The 14,014-nt window shown below is 43.6% G+C and overlaps 1 protein-coding gene and 1 long non-coding RNA gene across 2 annotated transcripts in view; one reads left to right on the top strand and one right to left on the bottom strand.

Annotated features, from left to right (window-relative positions):
* The window catches only part of st3gal1l3 (ST3 beta-galactoside alpha-2,3-sialyltransferase 1, like 3), a 70,818-nt gene extending 57,476 nt beyond the window's left edge, over window positions 1–13,342 (bottom strand). The window contains exons 1-3 of the mRNA XM_082186803.1: window positions 13,232–13,342; window positions 12,572–12,835; window positions 12,188–12,378 (exon numbers count right to left, since the gene is read on the bottom strand). Coding sequence (XP_082042929.1) covers window positions 12,188–12,378; window positions 12,572–12,814 — 434 coding nt within the window. The 5' untranslated portion in view covers window positions 12,815–12,835; window positions 13,232–13,342. The remainder of the gene's footprint in view (window positions 1–12,187; window positions 12,379–12,571; window positions 12,836–13,231) is intronic.
* LOC309511577 overlaps window positions 1–14,014 on the top strand; it is a 237,481-nt gene that overhangs the window by 73,776 nt on the left and 149,691 nt on the right. The gene's annotated exons all lie outside the window — the stretch shown is intronic.

Here is a 14,014-nt window from a genome sequence, read left to right as displayed (position 1 = left end):
TATGCAAACATGTCAGCCAATCACCGCAGTGGGTGTTTTCACTGAAGTCTCACAGCAGACACGCCCCTTAAAACAGAGCGTTCAAATCAGAGGTTAAAATCAGGCTTGGAAAAATGCCTTTTATTTATAAATTATGACAATTTTTTATGTTAAAATCATACTAACTGTCACGGTTCATGAATCGGCTGTCTCTCACTGATGTGTCTGCGTGAGTGTAATTGTGTGGGTGTGGTTACTCGTTGTGTTAATTAGTGTCACCAGCTGTCATCAATCCCAGGTTCCTTTATATGCCCAGTAACTTCACTCTCATGTTGTCAGATCGTTGTGGTTGTTTCCCGGTGTGTGTCCTGTGCTCGTGCCTCGTCTACAAGGTTCTTCGTCTGGATTTCGTCAGTTCTTCGTGTCGTCTGGATTTCGTCAGTTCCTCGTGTCGTCTGGATGTTCCACGGTTCCTGGGTTTCACTCGAGCACGCTTACCACTGCACCACCACCGGATTGCCATCTCGTCCCTGCTTCAACAGCCACCTGAGTGTTTGTCCCCGACCTGTGTCTTTACATCTGACCACCAACAATAAACTGAGTTTTATTTGCATCTTGCATCCTCCTATTATTTCCTCACAGAACGATCTGACCAATCATGGACGCAGCAAGCACAACTCAACTCAACGATTTCATCGCTCACTGCATCACATGTATGGACCAACAAGAGGAGAACGTCTCGGGCACAGGTCGTGCGGTACAAGCACTCGTGAAGCAGGTGTCCGAGCTCTCCCAACAGGTACAACAGCTACGGATTCCCACTGCGCCCCCCACACCGCCCGTTCCCCCACCACCAGCGCCCGCAGCAGCGGAAGGACTGGAGCCACGCCTACCTACACCTGAGGGGTATTCCGGTGAGCCTGAATATTGCAGAGCATTCCTCACGAGATGTTCCATGCATTTTGCCTTACAGCCACGCACTTTCCAGAGTGAACATGCAAAGGTGGCATTTGTATTGACCCTGCTGTCAGGGAAAGCAGCGCTTTGGGGAACGGCGGTGTGGGAGAACGGAAACAACTGCTGCACCTCGTTCCAGGCACTCTCCGAGGAGATGAGGAGAGTGTTCGATCGTGCAGTGGCGGGTAAGGAGGCGGCCAGATTACTCGCCGAACTGCGACAGGGGGAAGGCTCGGTGGCGGACTATTCCATTCAGTTCCGCACCCTGGCCGCAGAGTGCCGTTGGAACGAGGAGGCGCAGTGGGATATGTTCCTGCATGGGCTGGCTGACCGCGTTCAAAAGGAGATATATACTTTGGACTTACCTGAGTCATTGAACGGACTGGTGGATCTTGCTCTGAGAGTGGACGCTCGACTGAATCGTGTGACCAGATTGACGCATCCCAGCCGTCCACAGCCCGACACGGGGGACCACCAGCCCGGTGGTGTGAGCGCGGTCAGCCCCGCATTCGACCACGAGCCCATGCAGGTGGGGAGAGCTCGGCTTTCCCGGGAGGAGAGGGAAAGGCGGAGATCCCAAGGACTCTGCCTATACTGTGGCCGGGCGGGCCATTTCATCCACTCCTGCCCGGCAAAAGAAGCAAGCCCGGTAGTAAGTATGAGGCTACTATCGGGTGGGATCTCCGCCGAAAAGACCTCATCACCATCATCGACCCTCCTCCCGGTAAGACTGAGATGGCGAACGTCGACGCACTGCACCAATGCACTACTGGATTCGGGAGCGGAGGGTAATTTCATGGACTCCAAACTTGCACTTAAACTTCAGATTCCCGTCACTCCCCTCCCGCACCAGATTATCGTCAACGCACTCAATGGACAGGAACTTCCCCGGATTACGCATTCTACTGAAAACATCACCCTCATCACTTCTGGCAATCACACAGAACTCATCTCATTTTTACTCATGGACTCACCACTTGCACCAGTGGTTTTGGGACACCCGTGGCTTTCAAGACACAACCCCCGTGTCGACTGGTGCACTAATACTGTTTCCACATGGAGTAACCACTGTCATGAGTCCTGTTTAGTGTCTGCCTGTCCCTCTGTGTCTGGTTCTGTGTTTCAGGGTGAGGCAGCGGATTTGTCAAACGTGCCCGCGGAGTACCTCGACCTGAAGGAAGTGTTCAGTAAGTCTCGTGCTGCTTCTCTCCCTCCGCATCGTTCCTATGACTGTGCGATAGATCTACTGCCAGGTAAATCTCCGCCTAAGGGCAAACTTTACTCTCTTTCTGTTCCCGAGAGGGAGGCCATGGAGAAATATATTTCTGATTCTCTAGCCTCTGGATTCATCCAGCCTTCCTCTTCTCCTGCGGGGGCGGGGTTCTTTTTCGTTGGGAAGAAGGATGGTTCTCTGCGACTTTGCATTGATTACCGAGAGCTGAACAACATCACGGTAAAGAATTCTTATCCTTTGCCGTTGATGTCTTCAGCTTTCGAGAGGTTGCAGGGAGCATCCATTTTCACGAAACTGGACTTACGCAATGCATATCATTTGGTTCGCATCAGGAAGGGGGATGAATGGAAAACCGCTTTTAATACCCCCAGGGGGCACTTTGAATATTTGGTTATGCCTTTCGGGCTTTCCAACAGCCCAGCGGTTTTCCAGGCACTCGTGAATGACGTGTTGAGAGACATGGTAGATCAATTCATATATGTTTACCTGGATGACATATTGATTTTTTCTTCGTCTCTCCAGGAACACGTTCAACACGTCAGACGAGTGCTCCAGAGACTGTTAGAGAATGGGCTTTTTGTCAAGGCGGAGAAATGCGCGTTTCATGCACAGTCTGTTCCCTTCCTAGGGTACATCATCTCTTCTGAGGGAGTGCGCATGGATCCTGACAAGGTTAAGGCTGTGGTTGATTGGCCAAGTCCAGATTCCCGTAAGGCCCTACAGCGGTTTCTGGGGTTCGCCAATTTTTACCGGCGTTTCATTCGCAATTTCAGCCAACTAGTCGCACCTCTGACTGCCTTGACCTCCCCCCGAACGACGTTCAGGTGGTCGAACACTGCCGAGGCAGTGTTCACCAACCTCAAGAGTCGCTTCGTTTCGGCTCCAATTCTTGTCACCCCTGATCCCACACGTCAGTTCGTGGTGGAGGTCGACGCGTCAGAGGTGGGAGTAGGAGCAGTGCTTTCACAACGCGCTTCCTCAGACGACAAGATGCATCCCTGCGCGTTTTTTTCTCATCGACTATCGCCTGCCGAACGTAATTATGACATTGGTAACAGAGAGTTGTTGGCAGTCAAGTTAGCGTTGGAGGAGTGGCGTCATTGGTTAGAGGGTTCGGGGGTACCCTTTATCGTTTGGACCGATCACAAGAATCTTGAATACATCAGATCTGCTAAAAGACTCAACTCCAGGCAAGCTCGGTGGGCTCTTTTTTTCGGACGTTTTGATTTTGTTCTCTCGTACCGCCCGGGTTCCAAGAACATCAAACCCGACTCTTTATCTCGTATTTTTGATCCATCCGAACGCCCGGTGACTCCCGAGTGTATTTTACCTGAGAAGGTTGTCATCTCCACTCTGGTATGGGAGGTCGAATCGAGGGTCAAGACAGCCCTAGAAGGGGTAACGCCTCCGCCTGGTTGCCCACCGAGTCGTTTGTTTGTTCCGGAGGGGTTACGGTCCGACGTTATTCGATGGGGTCATTGCTCCAACGTGGCGTGTCATCCAGGAGTGACTCGCACGAGTTTTCTAGTTAAGCAACGATTCTGGTGGCCATTAATGGCTCGCGACATTCACGATTTTGTTTTGGCTTGCTCAGTCTGTGCCACTGGTAAGACATCTAACCAACCCCCAGACGGTTTACTTCGACCGCTGCCTGTCCCTTCGAGACCCTGGTCCCATATCGCTCTAGGCGTCGCCAAAGGCATGACGGTTGTTTTAACCGTAGTGGACCGGTTCTCGAAGGCGGCACATTTCATCCCCTTGCCCAAATTACCTTCAGCCAAGGAGACAGCGGTCACAGTCATAGATCACGTCTTTCGGTTACATGGCCTCCCGATGGACGTGGTCTCTGACAGAGGTTCCCAATTCGTATCCAAATTTTGGCGAGAATTTTGTAAGTTACTGGGGGCCACGGTCAGTCTGTCCTCGGGCTATCATCCCCAGAGCAATGGTCAGTCTGAACGAGCCAACCAGGACCTCGAGAGAACGTTGCGATGTTTGGTTGCCAAGAATCCGTCGTCCTGGAGCCAACAGCTTTCTATGGTGGAGTACGCCCACAATTCATTACCAGTGTCATCCACGGGCCTTTCGCCATTTAAGTGTAGTTTAGGTTACCAGCCACCAATTTTTCCGAGTCTGGAATCCGAGGTCGCGGTCCCCTCCGCTCACGCATTCGTCCAGAGGTGCCGCCGTACTTGGACTAGAGCCCGTGAGACTCTACTCCAAGCGGGGGGGCGCATGAAGGCCAAGGCCGATCGCCACCGGTCAAAGCCTCCCGTCTACGTCGTGGGTCAAAAAGTGTGGCTTTCTACCAAGAATATTCCGCTCCGCTCCGTGTCTAACAAGTTAGCTCCCAAATTCATTGGCCCGTTTCCTGTCACCAAGATTATTAGTCCGGTGACAGTCCGACTCAAACTCCCTCCTGCGTACAGGAGAATTCACCCCGCCTTCCATGTGTCTAAAGTCAAGTCCGTGTTTTATTCTCACTTTAATCCGCCTGCCCCGGTTCCCCCCCCGCCGCGACTCGTAGATGGGAAACCTACGTATTTGGTACACCGTATTCTGGACTCGAGACGGAGGGGACGCGGATTTCAGTACTTGGTGGACTGGGAGGGTTACGGTCCGGAGGAGAGAAGTTGGGTACCTGCTAGAGACATTCTGGATCACTCCCTTATCGATGATTACAATCGACAGGTAAGGTTGTCTGGGAACGCCAGGAGGCGTTCCTAGGGAGGGGGGTACTGTCACGGTTCATGAATCGGCTGTCTCTCACTGATGTGTCTGCGTGAGTGTAATTGTGTGGGTGTGGTTACTCGTTGTGTTAATTAGTGTCACCAGCTGTCATCAATCCCAGGTTCCTTTATATGCCCAGTAACTTCACTCTCATGTTGTCAGATCGTTGTGGTTGTTTCCCGGTGTGTGTCCTGTGCTCGTGCCTCGTCTACAAGGTTCCTCGTCTGGATTTCGTCAGTTCTTCGTGTCGTCTGGATTTCGTCAGTTCCTCGTGTCGTCTGGATGTTCCACGGTTCCTGGGTTTCACTCGAGCACGCTTACCACTGCACCACCACCGGATCGCCATCTCGTCCCTGCTTCAACAGCCACCTGAGTGTTTGTCCCCGACCTGTGTCTTTACATCTGACCACCAACAATAAACTGAGTTTTACTTGCATCTTGCATCCTCCTATTATTTCCTCACAACTAACATTATAAGGGCACCCCAGGAAACATAAAATAGTAAAATAATGTAATTTGATTAAAAGTGTGTCAATGACTATAGAAAACATCTTGGAATGCTTAACCATATTATCTAAAAAAATATAATTAATTGTTGTGTGATTAGAACACCAGGAACATGTATCGGTACATTTATGAATAAAATAGCAAATGTTATGAGAACAAGGTACAAATTAAATGGGGAGATTTTCTAGACGGACATTAGAGCACAACAGATTTTATTGATATAATGTATAGTAAAGGTCTATTTCCTGTAATTACAAAATCAAGTAGAATAACAACATATACTGCTACATTGATAGATAATATATATACAAATGAAATTAAAGTAAAAATAGTAGGAGGATTATTTATAAATGATATGACATATCATCTTCCAGTTATTGCAATCTTTCAAAGATTATTTTAAAAAAAACTAATGAAAATAGGACAAATAATGGTAACACTTTACAATAAGGTTCATTAGTTAACATTAGTTAATGTATTAACTAACATGAACTAACCATGAGCAATCCGTTTGTTACTGTATTAGTTCATCTTTGTTAATGTTAGTTAATAAAAATATAGCTGTTCATTGTTAGTTCATGTCAGTTCACAGAGCATTAACTAATGTTAACAAGATATTAATAAAGTATTAATAAATGTTGAAATTAACATCAACAAAGATAAATACTGTAAATGCTGTATGTGTGCAGTTCATAATTAGTTCATGTTAGTTAACTAATGTTAACTAACAAACCTTATTGTAAATTGTTTTATAAAATGATCTGACATAGAACACCAGAAGCCATTGCTTCCCCTTGGGGAGGACTTACAGTATAGTCCACTTAGAGTAAATGAAAATGAGTGAATTCAGACAGTGTGTTAGTAGGGCTGCCACTTTTGCATAGTTTGTGCTTGCTGTTTAATAATCATTTGCAACTTAGCAAACTAGCAGCTCCAGTAGTAATGAAAAGATTATCTTGAACTTTGTCAATGAAATAGCATGTATAAACCTTAATTAAACAATTTTATAATTAATTTAAAAAGTGTTTATACCTGTATGATATTACGCTGAACCCACATTGGACGGTTTGGAAAATGGATGGATGGATGATTCAGCTATGGGCAACATCTTCTGGCGAGATGCGGGAATTATTTTTGCATTACCCTCACAGTGCATCATGGGTATTCTTCTTTTTTTTTATTAATCGCTCGCATTCTGAAATAGAGCATTAGCGCCATCTACTGTGGGTAATGGATCACACACTATTTTCCTTCCCTCCCCAGACCTATCAGGCCTTGTGCTTCTGATGGTGCTGCGTTTCCAGCACCTCCATCTTCAGCCCCATGTCCCTCACAGCCCAGAGAGAGAGGAGGAGAAAAATATTTAAAATGACTGAACTGTGGGGCTGGAGCCATCACAGTACTCTGGTTGGGAGCTGGGGCCGTCACTGGACTCTTGGTTAGGGGCTGGAGCCATCACCAGACTCTTGGTCAGGGGCTGGAGCCATCACTGGATTCTTGATCAGGGGCTGGAGCCATCACTGGACTCTTGGTCAGGAGCTGGAGCCATCACTGGACTCTTGGTCTGGGGCTGAAACCATCACTGGACTCTTGGTTGGGGACAGTGCAATGCTCTCTGAGTTGGGCTCTGGAATTTAATTGATCTGGAACTGATTCTGGACATGAGGACCTAAAGAGTGGAAATCTTCTTGATAGGTGGGTCTGTTAGCATAGCTGACAGTTCCGCGTTGTTTTAGACAGCTTTGCCCAAAGAAAAATCTGAGCACTTACCAAGATGGTATTGAAAGCAGCCATTGCATGGTCGTGAGGAGGGTGGCTGGCGTTGGTTTCCTCCACATGGCAGACGATAACCTCTCCTTCGCTGTGAAGGATGAACCACTTAGCCACAGTGCATAATCAAGATAGGCCTCCAGAGAACATGTGGTAGCAGTCACCGGCATCTGTTGATAAAGATGATCATCTAATCCACCCCAGAAGATTGTCTGCAATGTTCCATCATTCCATGGTACCAGGTTGGAAAGATCAAGAAATTCCTCAACATATTCTTCAATTGGGCAACCATCTTGTGTAATGGAGAGGAGGATGTATTCAGATTCCATTTGAATGGACAGATTTGCTGGGTCAAAGATATGATGTCCATGGTTGCTGTTGTCAGTTAATGGTCAGGTCTTCTGTTACACCAACAGAAGAAGACAAAACTGAGATAATATTCACAAACAGATCTTTATTTGCAGGAACATCAAAGAGGCAAGCGATGCACACAGTTGAGTATCTGAATTCATAGAATGGCTTGAAACATTTAGCTGGGATGATAACAGTCCTTTTCCTTGCAACGAGCTGGCTGGTGAGACAAAAGGAGCAGAAGACTGACAAAGACTGAAGACAGAGTGACGACAGGTAAGTAATCCAAGGTAAGTGGTTGGGCAAGTAATGCTGAGGCCACATCATATCATAAGATATTTAAAATCGTATAAGATTTTCAAAATGTGAGAGACCACAAACATGAGGACAAAAAATCCTAGATGTAACAGTTTTGCTCCTATAGTGTGTGGTGTGCCGCGATGTAAAGAAGACAACACACCACACACAAACTTATTTTCAACCAGAGTGTGACCACGGAAAATCTTGCAAATTCTCTCGATTCTTCAGAATAAACATGGCGGATGATAGGCAGGAAGAAATTTCTATGATAGTGTTTGGAATGCTTTTGACAGAACATTGCCTCAATGTCCATATCCATTTCACTCTGTGCTGCGCCATGACTGTGGTTGTTATGCTTCCGTCTTTTGTCACCTCGCTTTCTGATTGGGTATCATTTCGTTCCACCTGACAATCAATAGAGTATGTGCGCATTTGTCCTCTGGGTTCCCACCACACATCAGGATTAATATTTACAATTTGCGATCGGGCGGCTCCAATGTTCTTCCGGGCAGGTTCGGTCACTCTTAACATACCTCATACCACAGGAAAATCTGATAAAACAATCTGTAAAAACATCAAGATATTTTACGAGAATTGGGACTTTACTTAGGATTGTCGGAAGGGGAGAAATTGGAGCGAATATTTTGTGGTGTGGCCCCAGCATAACTCCGAAGGAAACAACGAGAGCAGACATGGGTGAAGTGGAGAGGTGTCTCTTGAGGAGTTGATAATCAGTGGCAGATGTGATGATGGCTGACTTAGTGCAGGTGGGACCCGGAGGGATGCTGGGAAATGTAGTGTGAGGGTGACAGGTGATAGTAAAGTGACTGGGGATTGTGACGCCTGTATGTCCCAGTCTGAGTCTAGATATAATACAATTTTCTTTCCTCCTCCCACCTGAATTCCTTCTTCTTCCTCCTAATGGTTGTATTAAATGTAGATACCTGCCCTTTTGTTCATTATCCCAATAAAATTGCTCCTTTTTTTATTATTGATTTAAAGCGGCGCTATGCAGTTTTGCCAATTTTTTTGCTGTTTTCTAGCTTTTTGCTCGCAGGTTTCTCTATAGAGCTCCCCCTACAGCTTCGGAATAGATATTTGACAACACTGTCGTCAAAACTCGTTGGCGACTCTCCCCTCTCCCATCTTCTCCCTGTGGTCATGTGCATTTGTTTTCAAAGAGAAGGCTAACATATAAATGTTTAGATAGTGGATGTGTGCAGTGCCGTAAAGCAACTCGTTACATCGCAAGATCTGATATCACGCAATACTTCCTGACGCTGAGGCCGGCAAAGTTGCAAGGGTGTTTTTCCGCTCACAGGCGCTAGGGGGGTGCGACCACTATTCAACCCCCCAAAAAAAAGTCATAAAACCATTGCAATGACTCCGAAGCTGTTCGGTTAAGGTAAATTAAGCTAAAAAAACCTGCATGGTTCCTCTTTAAGTTCTGATCAACTATAGATTATTTGCATATCTGTACTTTTCTTTGTCATTTCTTGTTTTGTTATTTATCTGTTTCCTTATTCCCTGATACTCCAGTTTTAACGGTCACCAGCTGGAGTGCCCTTGAGTGCCACCAGAGGGCACTCCACACCAGACTATCATATTTCACTCAGACTACATTTCCCATACTCACTGCCCGGACTCATCATCTCTGATCACTCATCACAGTCACCTGTACCTCATTATCACTGATTGCATTCACCTGTGTCCCATCACCCTGTTAGTCTCAGTCTATTTATACCATGTTCATTCATTCACTCACTGCGAAGTCTTGTTTTACTGTTACTACATTTCTGAGCGTTATTGACCCGTGTTTGATTCTTGTTTTGCTGACCTTGGACTGTTTCACCGTTTCCTGATCGTTTCTCTGCCTGGCCTGACTCGGATTGTTTATTGGACTCTGATTGCTGCCTGCCCTGATCTCTGCCTGTTATTTGGATATTCTCTGTGTTTCCTCCTTTGATCTGTTCGCTGTTGATGACCCTGCCTGTACGACTACTCTGTAAATAAACTGCATTTGGATCTTCACCTTCGAGTCTCGGAGCAGTACGTAACACCAGTATGCACAGGAACCCATAAACACTTATTTTGTCTGCTGCATTATATAATATCTGAAGGATCTACATCAATATATCTTGTCTAGTTTCAGACTGTTGAGCATCCAGTCTTAACAGGGCCAAGCTTGAATCTGAACATATGAGAGTTTTGTTTAATCCTATTTAATTTATTTTATTTTGCAATCAAAATTGCTAGTAATTCTCCCGTAAACACTGAAACTTGATCTGATATAATTTTTTCTTCTGCCTCTTTCAATCTTGGTATGATGTATGCAACCCCCACCTGACTTTCCCCTGGATCTTTAGATGCATCTGTATATAATGTTCTTAGTCCATGTTCTTAGAACTCTGCGACTAATGCATTTTGACCTTTCTTGTCTTGCTTCCAATAGGAATAAAACAACATTTGGTTGTGATAAAATCCATAGAGGTATTGGTGGTAATATTACAGCTAGGATAACTTTATACTTGTTTAATTTCATATCCTGTACTAAATCTTCAGTGATGCAGCCAAAACTATGAATGTTCCCAACTTGCCTCTAATCTTTTTTTTTTCTCTAATGATTATTCTTCTGACCATATAAATTTTCCCAGTATGTCAATGTCAGTTGCTTCCTTCTTAAGTGGATTTGACATTCTATCGGCCCCCCATTCAAGACCTGATACACAACTCATTACATTTAAAACCTTACATTTGTCTTCCATCTTATTTATGTGTGTACTTCATGTCACAATTTTTTTTTATTTAAATCACTACTTATCTTTTTATTTGTAAAGAAAATATATTTGGTTTTCTCCATAGAGAATTGTAATCCCATTTATAAGACCATTTATCAATATTATTTATAGCTGATTGCATTTTATTAACAATATAATCCACATTCCTCTAGTCTAAACCAAGGAGCTCCATCATCTGCAAACAACAAGATATCTATATTAATATCTATTGTTGCAAACAGGTAATTAATCATAATAATAATTAACAATGGACTTATGACACTACCCTGTGGAGTCCCATTCTAAATCAAACCTTTTTCTGATATATACTCTTCAATCATCACTTTTATAATTCTTTCTATTATTATTATTATTATTATTATTATTATTATTAATCCAATGATATAGTCTACCACTACCACCCATTCCAATCTGATCTAATTTTATCAGCAAACCTTCCTTCCATAACATGTCATTGTCAGGGTCGGTGAGGGATAAGGCGAGGACTCAAGACACTAGTGCAATATAAACATCACTCCCCTGGTCTCAAGAGGTCTTTAGTGTCCTTGCTAGCATGCCCGCCTACCAGATCGGAGACCATGGTTTCGAATCCTGCTCGGAGCGGTTTGAGTAGGACAGGTTACATTTAATGCTATTGACCTGGATGGGAGTGAGGTTTAGGGGGGTGAGTGTAACAGAGCTCGATCAGTAAGAGCTGTGCGAGTAAACCTCACTCCCTCAAGAGGCGAGCTAGCAGCTGTGGTCTTTAACGTCTTTGTTAGACCGCCTGCCTTCCACGCTGGAGACCCTGGTTCGAATCCCGCTTGGTGTGGGTCGAGTAGGACCGGTTACATTAGAACAACAGGCGTTTATTTGTATCAACACTGCCCCGACAGTGGAAACGCAATTTGATTTTGGCCTCAGTGCTTGAGGTCTAAGGCATGTTGTTAGCCCTGGCTCTCACTGGCCCAAGGCTTATGACATTGTTATTACAACTCTCAAGCTTATATGCTAATTGTATCACAGCCGCAATCCTTCAGAGGCTGGATTCCAGTTTCAGATATTGGCAGCAGTTTGTCTGCATTATCAAGACCAAACTATGCTCTGTTTCTGTTTTCAGAGGCATTTCATCATTGCAGAACTTCAGTGTTTTGGAAACATGTTGTATGTTAGAAGCATACACCCCATAACATCTATTTAAATGTAGTTTTTCGTGCAAATAGTATATTTAAATAGCTCTATGCAAAGTTGGAACTGCCAAGAGACACTCACTCCACAGTAAAACGTAAATACTTCATACATAGTGCATATACCCAGACCAAGAAATCATTGTAATGATTTTGTTTTAGTTCTTGACTTACTTTACATCATCTCTTGCAATGCTAATAATACATAATTTAATAAAATATAAAATTAAAATTCATTTAAAATGCATTAAAAAAAATGTAAGAAGTAAACATTATTTATAGAATGACCTATATGTAGAGAGAAGACCAATAAGACTACATATGGTATAATTATTCTAGTTTATGGAGACTCCATGCAGTTAACACTTTTAACTCAATGCAGTTAAATCACTCACCTAACAACAAGATCATGGGCATCAATTAGAGCACCATAGTGGGATCCTTTGAGGTTCCCAGAATTCCCCACTACAGCACAGGTTCTGCAGCGGCCTGGGCCAGCATCAGAGTAATCTTCTTCATTTGGGAAGATGCCAAATAACATCTCGGCTATTGCTTTGTAGTTCACTCTGCTCTTATATTGCAGCTTCTGTTAAACAATTACGGAAGAACATACATGATTATCAGAGCTGTCTTCTCTGCTAAAAAAAACAAGTATAATCCAATGGATTCCAGTGGTACAATACACTAGATTTCCTTCTTCAAGGTAATTTAAAATTAATGTCAATAATGATATTGCATAGATAATCCTACATTGTGGATATTTTGGGCAAGGCACTTACTTGCCACCACCAATAGAGGGCGTTGCTGAGTTTGCTGTTTTTCTTAGTCAGTAAGGGTTGGGTGTAGGGGTCATAGTGCTGTTGGAACCAGGTGTCATGAGTGAGGTCTAGCACACACTGACCACATGCACATGCTCCAAAGATATGTCTTTGTACAGAAGGTCGAGAGATTATAAATAGACAGATGATCACACTCACACTTAAGGTGATGTATCGAGCTCTTTTGGTGGCAAAGCACAGCATCTTTTACTCATCTCTTGAACCCTTGAACAAGAAAAGTATTTTAGTAAAAATAAAGTAAACTTAGTAAAAAGTTTGTATTATATTCTTTGTTTTTATCAAAGTATCTGAATTACACAAATAACTCTGCCCCAGGCATGGTTAAAATATCAAGCTATATTGATTCAACTTAATATTTAAATCAGTTAAAGTTAAATTTGTAAAAAAAAACAAAACAAGGGGGGTCAAACCAAGATAGTAATAAATAGCAACAGCCACATTAAAAATATTACAAGCATTAATTATTTAATTAACTTGAAACACCAGTCAGATTTATTTCATTCATTAAAGTGACTTTTACTTGTAATAACCATCTTGTAATAAGGCTGAACAGCTTTTTATCAGAATCCCTACTCTCTGATTTACTTGATGTAAACCCACCTGTGCAGATGCAAAGAGCAGAAGGATTGATGCGTATCAAGTCTTTGTTTATTCATTCATCTTTCTTCCAACAGCACAGATTATAGCTCATCAATGAGTCCTGAAGTTAAGGTAGTTAATGGTCGACGTGTGCGTAAGTATGACTGAGTGTGTCTGCCTTTACACAGCAATGAAACTATTTGAATAACTACAAATAAGCCTGGCTGAAATCCTGTATGTTTCTTTGTTTTCAACAGGACTTCTAATATTTGGCTTTCAAAGTTAAACACTGACATCTAGGGCTGGATTGGGGTTAAAATCCAGCTCACAAGTTCCCACATGAATGTTTTGCTGGGGTTAATGGCCTTAAATTGGTTTAAATAAATGAACAAATAATATAGGACAGGAAAAAATTATAATATATATTATTGAATAGACAGCAAATGCAGTTAACAAAGTTAATATTGCATTTTTGTCACATAGAAATTCACTTGACAGTAAAGCATTGATTTTGAACAAGGGTGCAGTAAATTTACTCTTTATAAATTCTGTTATCATTTAGGCTACTCTCCCTCATGTTGTTACATCTGTTAGCTATGGTCCCTTTAACTACCAGCAGATGGCAGCCTCATTCCTCACTGATTTACACTCATTTACAGCACGTTTAACATCATTAAAGGTGTAACGGGGCGAACAAGACGTGAGGCGTGCGGGTCCATGTGCAAGCTTTTATTTATAAACATAGTAAACAGGCAAGGGTCAGACAACGGTAAACAGGTATGGTACGGGCAAGACACAAGAGAG

The sequence above is a fragment of the Leuciscus leuciscus genome, assembly GCF_965113295.1.
Source record: "Leuciscus leuciscus genome assembly, chromosome: 12".
NCBI classification, from domain to species: domain Eukaryota; kingdom Metazoa; phylum Chordata; class Actinopteri; order Cypriniformes; family Leuciscidae; genus Leuciscus; species Leuciscus leuciscus.
The sequence above is the reverse complement of the archived record's forward strand: the minus strand, read 5'-3'. Positions and strand labels throughout refer to the sequence as shown.